Source organism: Monomorium pharaonis, chromosome 10 (assembly GCF_013373865.1).
Source record: "Monomorium pharaonis isolate MP-MQ-018 chromosome 10, ASM1337386v2, whole genome shotgun sequence".
NCBI classification, from domain to species: Eukaryota; Metazoa; Arthropoda; class Insecta; order Hymenoptera; family Formicidae; genus Monomorium; species Monomorium pharaonis.
Window position 1 is genome coordinate 7,289,531 of NC_050476.1, and position 13,248 is coordinate 7,302,778.

The following is a 13,248-nucleotide window of genomic DNA, read 5'->3' on the forward strand; positions in this document are numbered from 1 at the left end:
AACGACCGTGGGAACGACCGCGCCAGATCATAAGAAGTTGCCGGCGGTGTTGAAGAGTCATAAAACTCGTGATATCGAAAAAAAATACGCGTAGAGATAAAATTTCAAAGTTCTTCTAAAATCTCGGTACACCGTTAGTCGAAATCACGTCATCAAGTCGCGATCCTTTCCCTCTAGGCTTGTGCCTCTCCTCCCTCCCTGTCCTCCACCCCCTCAAATATTATGTTAAGTTTTTATCTAATTTTCTTTTTTTTTCGGGAGATCTCATTTCAAGAACGAGCGAGACGATTCTTCAGGCGCCTCGAGATTCACCTGTATTAAAACTTGTTCATTTTCCGCGCTCACTCAATTTATTTGCATCCATCCAATTTATTCCGCTGCGCTGGGGAACGTACCTTAAGTCGATCGCCGCGCCTGTGAAAGAGTATGCCAGCCCCATTGAAACCAATCATAGAAAGCTTCGACAGCGTTTTTCTTTTGGTCTGGATCTGTGTCCGGAAATAAGAAACACGTACCATTTCAGATCCCATGGCGATACTCCGTAACGCTCGATATAATGCTCCGAGCGGAAAAAAGAAGAAAGGAAAAAAAAAATATATATATAAGCAGTTTTCTCGCATAAATTTCTTCGTTCCTCTGATTGATTTAAATATTTATAGCTTTCGCGCCACTTTCTCGCGTCCTAGAAATATTAAATCGATAAGGAATACATATTGCATTAAGAAGGGTGGCAAGTAGGGAACGAAAATAAGATGGATGCGCCTGGCATGCAGAAACATTATTTTCAGGACCGACACTTTTAGCTGCAAAATTAATTGTGCGCTCGGCCTATTTATTCTGCAACTGATGTGCTGTCTCCGTTCAAATATACGTGACGCTTACATAATTGCTAACCTGACATCACGGTTGTTTTTTTTTTTTTTTTGTTTACTTCTGATACATTCGGTCGCGTTTTTACCTCTGTATCCGTCGGTAATCTGAGGCTTATTTTTTGGGCCAGAGTTTGCCATAATTTACTCTTTGATGGTGGGATCGAAGCGTCCTGTTTACTCTGGTGTTTACTCATTCTAAGTAGCCTCCAGTGACAAGTGACATAAACGAATTGTCCCCGAGTAGAGGGACCGTCGCGAACCGCGCCGCGGAACAAAGGACGCTCGTCAAAAGAATTTCAGCTGCGTCGTTGAAAAGAGGAAATTATTGCAATCTCCGTCCGCGGATAGTTTCGCGAGCAATTTCGGCAAATAATTACGTGCGCTACGTCGCGATAAATCCTACCCCGCCAGAAACGTCCGGGCGCGGTTCAAGTGGGACTGTGACCAAATCTCTTTAAACGTTTCCCTTTTGGATGACAGTTTCATTTTCCTTAATGTCCAATATCGGTTCCACGAGAATATTAAATCAATTTAGCAAAGTGACGTCTATGGTCACTAATTATGATAAATTATAATTACAAACATAATAATAAAATACACAGTGAATGTAAAGGATCTCTCAGCCAAATGTAAAAATTTCTTTTTCTTCTCGTAACATCTCTGGAATTACTTTGATTTGTAGAAGTTACGGAGAAATAAAAATAACATTTTGCTACATTTTTATTTTCACTGAAAATATTTGTATTCCGCGCGACACTTTGTATTTTATTATTACGTTACTTTGCACAACGGCAACGAGAAGTGCTGAGTTCTGCGCCGGGCAGCATCATTCCCCGGTGTAACATGCATTCTTGCGAGTCTCGCTCTCCGGTTGCTGTCTCGGATCGGCTATGTTCCGACGACACCGTTAAGTGTCCGATCGAGATCGATATCGAGCGGGTTCGGCATCGTTGGGCATCGACACGGTTTGTCAATTGCAGATGATCCCGCACCACAAACGAACCACGTTTATCCGACGCTTGTGCCGTTGCAAACACCGCGATCGATATAAGAGGAGTTACGCCCTCGAGCTTTGCTAAGCTTTGAACGGTAGAACGTTAAGTACTTCCTTTGACAAACTAAAGGAAATTTACCTACGCTCTCTCTCGGCTCAACTATGCTGAAAACACCTCGCCGGGGGATTTATTTAGTAATCGCTGCAATATTCATATACTTTAGCGAATATTAAGAACATCCGAAGGGAATAAACGAGATCTCCCCCCTCCAATCACCCACCCCCTCCCCGCGATCGATGTAATGCAACTAACGCGATTCGATAGGGCCAGTGATCGTGATACTTTGATACGTCGTCGCGTGCATGAAAGCATCTTGCGTACGCCGGGGGTTTCGTTGTCGGGAAACGCCGACCGCTAACGAAATCACGAATTAATGCCGTCGTGATTACGATTTGCATTACAACGACGTCATTATTATCGTAGGTTATCATAAACCGAAGCTCCAACAAGACTGTGCCTCGGTGACGGCGGTGGTGTGTCGTCACTTGACGGCGTTTTATTTTGGCGAATGTAGGTTTATAATTTTAGTAAACTGCAAATTTTCTCTCGAATCTTTTTTCGCGGCCACTCGTTCCACTTTGTGCATACAGAGGTGCAATAAAGGCAAATGAGCCGTTCCGCTTTCGTTGAACGAGCGAGAAAGTTCGGAATTTTGCGCCTTTTTTTTTGTTTTGTTTCCCTTCTCTTTTCCAGCCGGACTCGGTAAAAGCAGACGGGGATTGGATAAACAATCGACGGAATTTCCCGGATGATCAGCAGTTACGCGGCTAACTTTTACGAACGTGTCGCAGAAACTCGTTGGCTAACTCGATAAAACTCCGTTCCCGTACAAGCATCTAATGCGGCAACACAGCCGCCCGGTTTAGTTTCTTAGCGAAATTCTTAGAGATGTTCAACCCCCGAAACTTTCCTCTCTCGCTCTCCCGCGCATTTGACATCCGCAGATAATACCGCTGTCCTTCCTCTTCCCCCCTTTTCCCGAAGAACCGACAAAAATCGGAACGCGTTGCGAGACGTTTATTCCTCCCTCCTCCCCCTCTTCTCATGTCGGGTCGATCGTTAACCGCGAACCGAATCGATGTTTTAGAAGCGAATTGTCGACACGATTTCAAAGATATTCGCGGCATTTTCAACTAGACACTCGTCCAGGTGCTTGTCGGCCGATTTGAAATCGATATCTTTTCGGCGAAAAGATTGAAATCCAACCGACGTAATCCTCCTCGCAGCTGTTCAGCTCGAAGCGTTAAGTATCTCCGCGACTAAACTTCGCACGCTCAACAATGCTAATCCCTCTTTCTCTCTCGCTCGCTCGCTCGCTCGCTCGTTCGGATCTCCGTGCGCTATTGTACGCTATTTTTGGCAACGGTTTCGCGGACTATTATGTGCGGCGGAGCCTAGATTTCTGTGAATCGGACGCGAAAAGAAGAGCCAGCCATGAATTCTCTGTTCCGTTTCTTTACAAACGCGCGCGCGTTTTGCCGCCTCTTCCCCCCCCCCTCCCCCTATCCCACCCTATGCCCCCCATTCTTTTATATTGTATACGGACACACCACATACGTCCTTTCGTTTATAAGGCTTCGGCTACGGGCGAAACTCCTCAATAAAGGAGTTGCATTTGCGTGTATAGTGCATTCCTCGAATAATTCAACTTGCTTCGCATGGTTTATACGGTTCACGTACCCATTCGCAAGCCGGATCGCGCGCGGGCGAGCGCGACCAGCGCCAAACAACATTGTTATTGATTAAACTTCGACGCAAACTACCGTCGAAAGAGAGTAGTTTCTCTATCCCGCCTACGCGGAAAGCAGCTTATTTCGCGCCCGCGCCCACGTTTTCCACCCGTCACTGCGAGCCTTTTATTCTCCAGGTGTTGAAGATCTAAAAGCGCGACAATGAGCGCGCGAGACGCGAGAATGAGACGCGATAGAGAATTGCGGTGGTGTCGCAACACCAATTACGCGAGACTCGGGGCAATGGGTTTTTCGCGGCTTTTGCGGGAACCACCGGCGCGCGCGCGCGCGCGTCGGGATTTTCCGCGGGAATATCCGGGAAAATTGCTTTGCGCTCAAAAGCTTCACGCGATTACGTCGTAAACTCGTTCATTAGGGCGATACTCGTGCCGGGCGATAGCTCGAGCGCGCTCAAAAATTCGATCATCCGACCTAACTCGCGCGATCTCACGTAATTCTCTTATGCTCCGGGGATGGAACTCGGTTCTCAGGCTCTCTCTCTCTCTCTCTCTCTCTCTTTCTCTCTCACGTCGCACCGACGTTTCCCGGCTGTTGCGACGAAAGGCGCAAATTTGCAAACGAAGTTTGCGAAACGTTGCCAAACTCGCGCGCGGAAAGAGAAGCCTCTCTCTCATCCGGTTTTACTTTTTTTTTTTTTTAATGTGCCTCCTAAATCTTTCTGAAACATATTTATTTGCCGCTACATGTATAACTCCCGTCGTAAATTTCTTATACGCGATAGATTTTACTACTTTATATATATTCGATAGATTACGAAAAAAAAAAAATAAAAAATAAAACAAAAAGTGGCTCGAACCACACCCATTAAAGTATCACGAATATTCCCGCGTTAATCGACGAACGTCGAAGCTTTCCGATTCCATTTGCATCACGCCGCGCACGTAACGCCCCCGTCATCTTTCAATACTATATCTGCAGCGAGTTTTTATTTTTTTTTTGTTCGGTTTATCTTCCTCTCTTAATTTGACGAAACGGCACGTCAACGAATCCAATCCTTCCAATCGCGACGGTCCACGTCACGCGGAGCTTACTCTTCCCCTCGCGAGCGCACGAGAGCGGGGGAAAGTGGACCGCGCGATAGAGCGAGTAGTAGAGATCGACGTTACGGTCCGCCATGAATTTGCATCGGACGGCGACTACGCTACGCGGCGGGACGCCTAACGGATGCTTCCCTCGCGCGATTTGCATAAAATGAGACCGGACAGGATCCCGGCGGCTCCCCCCGGGGGACGGCTCGCACCAGGAAAGCACCCTCGGTCCGCCCGGAGTGAGAGCCCGCCGTTCCATTATCGGCGCGAGTAACGGCGATTCCGGGGATTCTCCGGTGCGCCGTCGGAGTAAGAAGGAGAGCGCAGCGTTAACCCCTTTGACCCGGCGCGGCGGCGAACAGCGGCGCGAATGCGCGTCACGCGTAGTGCGCTTTTACGGATTATGCTTTTCCGATTTCTGCACTTAACGCTAGGATGGCCCGGTTGGCACGGTTTTATATTGGGTCGTTAGGTCTCCTCGAGGTACACGGCTACGGTTTACAACTTTGAGCCGGGGTTACAATTGCAACGAACTCGCCCCGCGGCGTTTCCCGCGCGCCAGATAAAATGTGCAAACCATGTGCATTCGTAAATTTTCTCCTTTCGTTTTATTACGCTATGAAATTTCGTGCGAGCGACGAAAAGGATAATCGATCCCGACGAGCCCGGCTGAAAAGTGCGCACGTGAGAGACAGTTCGGAATCAAGTCGCTAATAATTTATCATTGAATCTGGAAGATTATCGCTACGATATTAATACGTTTCTTCCTCCCGGGCTCCCCTTTGCAACGGCACACGTCTTCTTACCTTTGCATAAAGGAACTCTCGTCGCGGCGGATAATCGGGGGGGGGGGGGGAATGGTGATTCACACAAAAGCAGACAAGTCGTGTAACTCCAAAAAGATTTATTACATTACATACACGTTACATTCGTACTTAACATCTCGGGGCAGTAGGGGTACTTGAGCGATCATTATTAGAGTCCGAGGAGCCGATCGTCGGCAAACAAGTGATTCTGAATTAGCGTTAATGCGCGGAAACGTCCACGCGACAGGGAAAAAGAAAGGACAATTCGGCTTCATTGCAAATCATATGCCGGACACATGGTATCGTCGATCCATCTCCATCGAAGCGTGCATCGATCCGTGCGGCGGATGCCTCGGGGGATGCCGAATTCGAGGTGGGAGGGGGAGGGGGGGAAGAATTCGCAAGGGGGGGGGGGTCGGTGGCGTGTCGCTCACCGGAACATCGCATCGACGAGGAAAATCACGACGAGCAGGACGAGTCTCCTATTTACATCACCGGTGCCGCCGTGCTGCATCGCAGCGGGATGCTCACCTGGAAAAGAAAATTACACCGGACGACTAAGGTGTCGCTTTTGTGCTGCCTTCCCGGGAACCTTTACGCGTCCCGATCTCGCCAATCTTTCTCGGGTGCTCGCTAACGAACATTAAATTTGTTAACGACTCGTCGCCGTCGACGGGGGAAACGAAGAGAGGTGCATAGAGAGATCCCCGAGGATTTTTACAACGTCAGGCGTCATCCCCCGAGAAAGAGAGACGAGAAAAATTGCGTGTACATCAGCCATTTCTCTTATCGTTATCCAGATATCGAGATTATCGGTCGGATAATGTGTGTTTTCCGTTAGCTCCATTACAACATATGTATCATTTATTGTCGCAACGAGGGAGAACGGACGCTATTATTGAATGCGTTACGTTATGGAAAATTGCCCCGCTTCGTCGCTACATTAAACAATTGTTGCAAGGTACATAATTAATACTTTAATATAGAGTTTGCATCAAATATGTTAATGTAATGAACAAGAAGAAAAGAGAGGAAGAGGGGGGGGGGGGGGAGAAAGAGAGAGAGAGAGAGAGAGAGCACGGAAAATCTGAGAGCAGATTGCGAGTGCAAATTAAAACAAATGTATATCCTTATCGCGAAACACGCTCGGGGAGTAATTTCGCAATGTAGTACATTATACGCTTTCTCCCTCTCGGCTCGTTCGATCGCAGAGCAGCGGAGAATTTCGAAATGAGCCATCGCAATCTTCCCCCCTTCCGTAGCGAACCTCTCCCCCCCCCCTCCCCTTTCTACCCTACGCTTACCGATATTGCCGTCGGTTATTTTGCTCACCGTTTAGCACGTGCACCATGACGCTCGCCGGGGTGACTTTACTTGAAGCGCATGTATAATTACCGCTATCGTCAAGTTGAGCACGCGTTATTAGGAGCTTGCTGGTGGTACCACGCTTACCCTTCTCCGTTTCCAGCGATACGCCACCCCTGTCGAACGTAACACGTAAGAGGTTTACTCTCGAGAACTGACTCGTGAAAGTTTCCACCAAAATCCACGTGTATATGGTATGTGTGTGTGTGTGTGTGTATGTGTGTGTGTTTGAGTTTGCGCGCATAGTTTGTCTCCCGACGCCTAACGCTGGAGCGCGTCATCCCGCGCGTTTCGCCGATCCGATTTTCCGATCGTTCGCGCGCGTTAAAATGAAATTGGATATCGGCGCGACGACACCGAACTCTTGGAGGAGAGCGAGAATGGAATCATTCGCGCGAAACGTCCGTCGGAAACCACGGCGATTTTTCATTTGCCTTCGCGCTCTGCCTTTCGCTTTACGGTCCCCGCGCGCGCGCGCGCGCGCGCCACAGCAATTTCGAAGCCGGCGACTGATTACGCCGATTAGATTCGATTATCCCGTCCCACCGCGATATTAGTGCCGTACGAATGGCAATTCTCGTTTCGGTTAATTGTGTGTTTCACAAAGGTATATAATGCGCCGATCGCTTCCGTACCTTGGACCGTCGAAATCGATCACCGCACCGGCGTGATACCAGGTCACGTTGCTCGGGGGCAGATCCTGCAGTTCAATGATGCAGGTCAGGCTGATTGTGCTGCCCTTCCTGATGTATAACTCCTGGGAACCCGTGATCCTCGCCTGTATATCTGATAGAAACAGCAATAACGACGAGAGGAGGAGAAAAGTGAGAAATCGAAGCGGAGCGCGCGCGTCGCTCTCGCGATTGGCTTTATTACACTTGAGAAACGACGCGCGCGAGATCGCATTACTATCCGCGTCGGATTCCACCTTGGAAAATGGATTCTACTTCATTTCGAAAAGCTCAGCGAATTGTCGTCGTCGTCGTCGTCGTCGTCGTCGTCGTCATCGTCGTGGTGGCACGAGAGATGGAACGTGATCACCGTAGGACGGTCAGAAAGGATTGTGTGGGAGAAAGGGGGAGGGGGGGTTAAAACAATTGGTTCCTACCGGCCGCGAAAGACGCCCGGGGAGAGATCTTTAAGCGGGCGATTTATGGGGGCTCGCGGAGGCGCGCGCGCCTCGCCTCTACGCTCGCAGGGGGAAACTCACCCAAAACCTTCAGTGCCACGGCTCTATATATCTTCGGTTCTGTATTAACCTGACACTCGTAAATGCCGGCGTCCCGCGGTTGCACGTAATCTATTCGCAGATTCCAGTCGTCGGTCTCCGGATTGCCGACTACCGTAAATCTCGCGTCGCTCGTGTAAGTCACCGACATGGACGTCAGGATGTGTAGGTCCCTTTTTCGGATCCAAGACACCTGGGGGTCACACATATACACGCGCGCGCGCGCATGAGGTGCCGCGAATGAGGCGCAGGTAATTGCAGTTTGGCCCCCTCAACCCCTTCGCTGCTACTGCTGCTGTTGCTCCTGCCGTTGCTGATTCAACCCGTCCGTACGCTCGTTCCTCACCCCGCATTATAATGAAGTTTTCCGTCGATCTTGTCAAGACCCCGGGGGAATTTGCAGATACAAAGACGCGTAATTAACAAGTCCAAGGAGAAAATTTACATTCCATTCCAAACATTTTGAAACGTTAGAAAAATGGTGGGTTTCCCGGAGAAAATAAAAGACTACGCGGAGGCGAACGTTCCTCCCTTTATGACTGTATAGTTGTCGTAACGGCGATTCATTTTTAAAGGAGTCGCCCCGAGCGATAAGAATATCGATTTTGACTTTTTGGCACCGGTTCATGAATAAGAAAACGCTGATGCTTTCACTTTTTTTTTCAAATGTACCCTCTCCAACCCTTCCCAGCAAAAAGAACAAAATTACGACGGATTACGATGATATCGTCGTGTAGAAGAACCCCTCGGCTTTTTTTTTGTAACTCTATCGAATCTAAATGAACACCCTAATGAACACGCTACGCTTGACTTGCCAGCAGCGAAAGGGTTGCGCGAGCACATTAAGTTATCGCAGGCACGCGAGCTGCTTTTGAGATCGATGAGATCAAGCGAGGCTCGAGTAAGACGCTCAAGTGAGACTCACAGTTCTGTTTCCTAGGTTTTTAACGCGGCATAACAGGACGGCGGTCTGCCCTATGGCCACCGTTAATTTTTGCGGCGTGTCTTTGAAAAAATAGGTCTTCTTTGTGCCGCGCTGCGACTTTTCCCCTTTGCCGAACGTGTCGTCGTAGAGATGAAAAAGCGCTGAAATAGACATAAACTACGTGTTGACATGCTATTATTCTCCTCGGTGACGTTCTTTCGCTGAAAAGAATTACAGACCGCGGTTTAAAAAAATGAATCCAAAGTCTCCGGTAAAAAAAAAAAAACACCTGAATACAGTATTTTAGTATTTCATACAGTATTCATAACATTTATGCGTAAACTATTTATTTTACACACGGCAGCACTCATAAATAATAATTATTCAAAAAAGGTACGGTTAAAATGATATTATGTAACATGTATTATGTTGCATTATTGTATAATTACGCTAAAATTTTTCAGTCTTATATTTCGAGATTTTTATTACTTTTATTTAAATAAACATAATCTAAATATTTTTATTATAATGCTATATTATTTTGGGCTGCTTGCAAAATAAATTACATTATTTCAAAGTGGAACAATTTCATAATGCAAAACACACAATGATTTAATAAACCTACGATAAATTAGTAGTATCGTTATACAATAAGCTCGTAACATATTGCGCTATTCTTGTAACAAAGTGTTATAATTATGTAGAGGAAACTGGAATTACGAAAGCATACTTAAATAAACCATAATCTTCACTCTTTTTAGTCATGACTTTATTTAGATATCACGTTATAGAAGAGCGTTATTAATTATTCTCTCTATTTTCCAAGCACTCTACTTTCTGCTAAAAACCGTACGTCTTTTAATCACTTTCTTAATTAATTTCTCTTCCAGGTTTAGCTCGAAAAGGACATGTGCATTAACTGCCGAGGCTAAAAATGTAATATTGGATCTTATAACTCTCCAAAGTATCTCCTTGATAACACTAATTGTGATTAATTAATCTTCTATTGTCGTTTATATACTAAAGAACGTAAATATATATAAGATAAAAAAATTGTTTTAATCATACAGAACTAAATAATTACCATTTACAAAGCTTCATTCCGATTACAATTGATGAAAAAACCCTAACATAAAAAACTTTGCCATATTTGATTAAAAAAGTCGATATGAAAAATTTAACATTGTAAAATCGAATTTTTATTGAATTTAGATAGTGACAAATTTCATCTTTGACTTTTGCGAGCGACACGCCGAAATATTTCATTCTTCGATACGAACGAAAGGCTTTTTCGTTTTTATACTCTTCGCCCGAGAGCGAGACGAATCCGATAATAAAAATGATTTACGCCACTACTCTCGTGCGTCGATGCCTCGCACGATCGAAATTACTTCGGGGCGCAACTCAAATTACATGGTGGAGCGGATACAAAGGGGTGTCGAGTCCGGAAGTGGGCTCTCGGAGGTGAGAGGAGGGGCCAAGGGGGAGGAAGCACGGGACATTTACCGATGCCGCGTTCGCTGTGAAGTGGTTCCGCGTGTAACAGGTATCCGATTCCCAGGAGCAGCAGGGCCATGCCGTGGAACGGGACCATCTTTCACTTCGCGCACATCTCTCGATCTAATTCACGCGCCGCTCCGCCCCCGACACCTGCGACCTGCCCACCACCATCCGATCCGAACGATCGCTCTCTATTCGCGACCCTTCGTGAAGCACCCGCGGGAACACGCCGCTCGTTGGCATAATGCTGTCACTACCGCTCGTTCCGTTTGTTCTCGTTCTCTTTCACGTTACCGCGAGATCGTTTCCGCTGTCCTCGCGGTAAAACTGAAAGATCGCCCCGAGCATAATCGGCCGGTCTCTCACGCTCTTAAAACTATCGGGAAATTATTTTGGAAATTATCGTTGTTAATAAAAATTACATCGCGCAAGATCTACGAAGATCACTTGAATTGAATGACGATCGCTAACGATCGCGCGCACACATACACACACACACACAAACACACGCTCGCGCGTCTCTCCACGCGACCCAACCGCGATCGCACGGAGCGTCGAAGCGATCGGGAGCGGTGCGACACGGTTGCGGGCCGAGCACTGAATTTCGCTCCTCGCGGAGGATGGGAAAAAGCTCGGAAATCCTGGCACGGTGGCGCCTGCCCGTTCCATCGTCGGGGCACGTGCGATTGCGCCGAGAGGTTCCCGGCATCGGATGCGATTTCCCTTAACCGGTGAGACGTATTTATCCCGCGGTGACCGCGCGCGACTCCCGCGACGACTAACGCGGTCGTACGTTATCACGATTTACCGGGGCGATCGACGTACGTACACGCCGATCTCACTCCGAAGCACGGAGAGCTTCTATCCGACTTATCTCTTCTAGCCGTTCGCAAAGCGTTCGCGGATAAAGCGATTTACGGCGCATTCGCTATTTTTCTAAGGCACAATCTCCTCTTGCGCATAAATAAGAAAATAAAGGAAAGGACGTATATACACAAGAAAGCTCCTTTCTCTTGTATATTAAACAATATATTCCGATAAAATCTTTCAACAATGTAACAATATTCTTAAAAAATACAATATAAATCATTTGTATGACTCGTAATATAGGAGAACTCTCTTGGCAAGATCCGTTTACGTATTTTACCACCTCTTTGTGTTTTCTTCAACGGGTGCTTTCGTTCCCTCGGCGTTCATCCTCGCGGTAATATTAAATGCTTATTAAAAAGAGCAAGTCGGAAGTTCTCTCAAGGTACAACAATACAAGCGCTGGTGGTTATTTCCACTTATTGCGCTCTGCTCCTAATTTCTCTTCTGGCTTTCACAACAATACGTACGGATTCTTTACAAACTTTTTTCTAACATTCCGTACATAATCGTAGTAACATTTTTCCGATAATTACCTCGTTGATTTAAATAAATATATACGTATTTACTTAAATTACAGACACATTTTTTATTCACGTAAATATATCTCTACCTGATTATGCATATCTGCGTCTGATTCATGACTTTTGCTATAATTACTGTTTTTTTCTACCCAACATTTTTTCCACTTACATTTAAGATTTTACGTAATTTACGAAAGGTCTTTTTAAATTATAAAAAGAAAAATTAAGAAAAAAAGTTGTCGAATGTCCCAAGCCGGAACGGTCATGGTTTTCGTTGTGCGGAACGATATAATAGCTTATTTTTATATTATTGACATGTATAGAACTACAAAAATAATAGACAAGGCTGAACATACAGCCATTTCGAAAAAAAATTAATAATTACGTAACATTAATAATTCTTTTATCACTAATATATATATATATATATGTATGTAAAATGTAGTTATATCTCCCCTTGCCATATATTATAAAATATATATAAAATCCTATACATAATAGACATTTCAGATAATCTAAATACATTAATAATTGTTTTTCTTTAGACATATTTGCACGTTTTAGAATCTTGTACTCTGTTCTGTTATTTAATAAATAATCACAGCAGAATGAATCTTCATCCTGTCGATGATACGTGCGGTCGATAGGATGAAGATACCGTTTTTAAGCTTTATCTATCGCAAAGTCACCCTTTGTGCCACCCGTTTTGGACACCAATTCTATACCATATATTTCCATTGTACCAGGTTTAGCCGCATGCTTACACATATCATAGATCGTGAGAGCCGCTATGCTCACTGCGGTTAAAGCTTCCATTTCGACGCCAGTCTTGCCGGTACATCTGACCTCCGACGTGATTTCGACTGTGTACGATTTTTCGTTCAATTTTAAGCGTACATTTACATAAGATAAGGAGAGCGGATGACATAATGGTATGAGGTCAGAAGTACGTTTCGCTGCCATAATACCGGCCAATTGAGCCACCGATAACACATCGCCTTTTTTTACATTATTTTCCGCAATTAAATTACTGATAACAGGACCTATTTTTACGAAACCTTTTGCTATCGCTATGCGTTTACTGTCGTTTTTCAAACCAACATCTACCATATTCGCTCTACCGGTTTCGTCTATATGCGACAATGATGAATACATTCTAATACTTGCATTACTTTTAAGGTACTTGAGAATATTATATGGAAAATGTATGAATTTGTACTGCATCGACGTGATGTTACCCATTTTGTAAGAAAGTTTTTCCTTACAATTTGCTGCAACGTAAATACGTTGTAAAATTAGTTCTAAAAAGTTAATACTATGTCAACAT

General features: G+C 45.5%; 2 protein-coding genes across 2 annotated transcripts; both read right to left on the reverse strand.

The window, feature by feature from the left end:
- Positions 1-5,590: 5,590 nt before the first annotated feature.
- LOC105828346 (kin of IRRE-like protein 3) lies at positions 5,591-11,349 on the reverse strand. The gene is made up of 6 exons (XM_012666621.3): positions 10,537-11,349; positions 9,031-9,191; positions 8,088-8,298; positions 7,513-7,663; positions 6,845-6,993; positions 5,591-6,043 (listed from the first exon to the last, which is right to left on the reverse strand). The coding sequence occupies exons 1-6, from the start codon at positions 10,622-10,624 to the stop codon at positions 5,943-5,945; spliced, it is 861 nt and encodes a 286-aa protein (XP_012522075.1). The 5' UTR covers positions 10,625-11,349; the 3' UTR covers positions 5,591-5,942.
- A 188-nt stretch (positions 11,350-11,537) lies between these two features.
- On the reverse strand, positions 11,538-13,197 carry LOC105828339 (cyclic pyranopterin monophosphate synthase). The gene has a single exon (XM_012666611.3). The coding sequence runs from the start codon at positions 13,161-13,163 to the stop codon at positions 12,585-12,587; it is 579 nt and encodes a 192-aa protein (XP_012522065.1). The 5' UTR covers positions 13,164-13,197; the 3' UTR covers positions 11,538-12,584.
- Between the last annotated feature and the right edge of the window lie 51 nt (positions 13,198-13,248).

Bases quoted from the DNA above. Each gene is read 5' to 3' on its own strand.
- LOC105828346 (XM_012666621.3), bottom strand. From the start codon at position 10,624: ATGGTCCCGTTCCACGGCATGGCCCTGCTGCTCCTGGGAATCGGATAC. The intron at 9,192-10,536 runs GTAAATGTCCCG...TGTCTATTTCAG, and splicing joins TCACAGCGAACGCGGCATCG to CGCTTTTTCATCTCTACGAC. The intron at 6,994-7,512 runs GTACGGAAGCGA...TACGTTCGACAG, and splicing joins ATCGATTTCGACGGTCCAAG to GGGTGGCGTATCGCTGGAAA.
- LOC105828339 (XM_012666611.3), bottom strand. From the start codon at position 13,163: ATGGGTAACATCACGTCGATGCAGTACAAATTCATACATTTTCCATAT.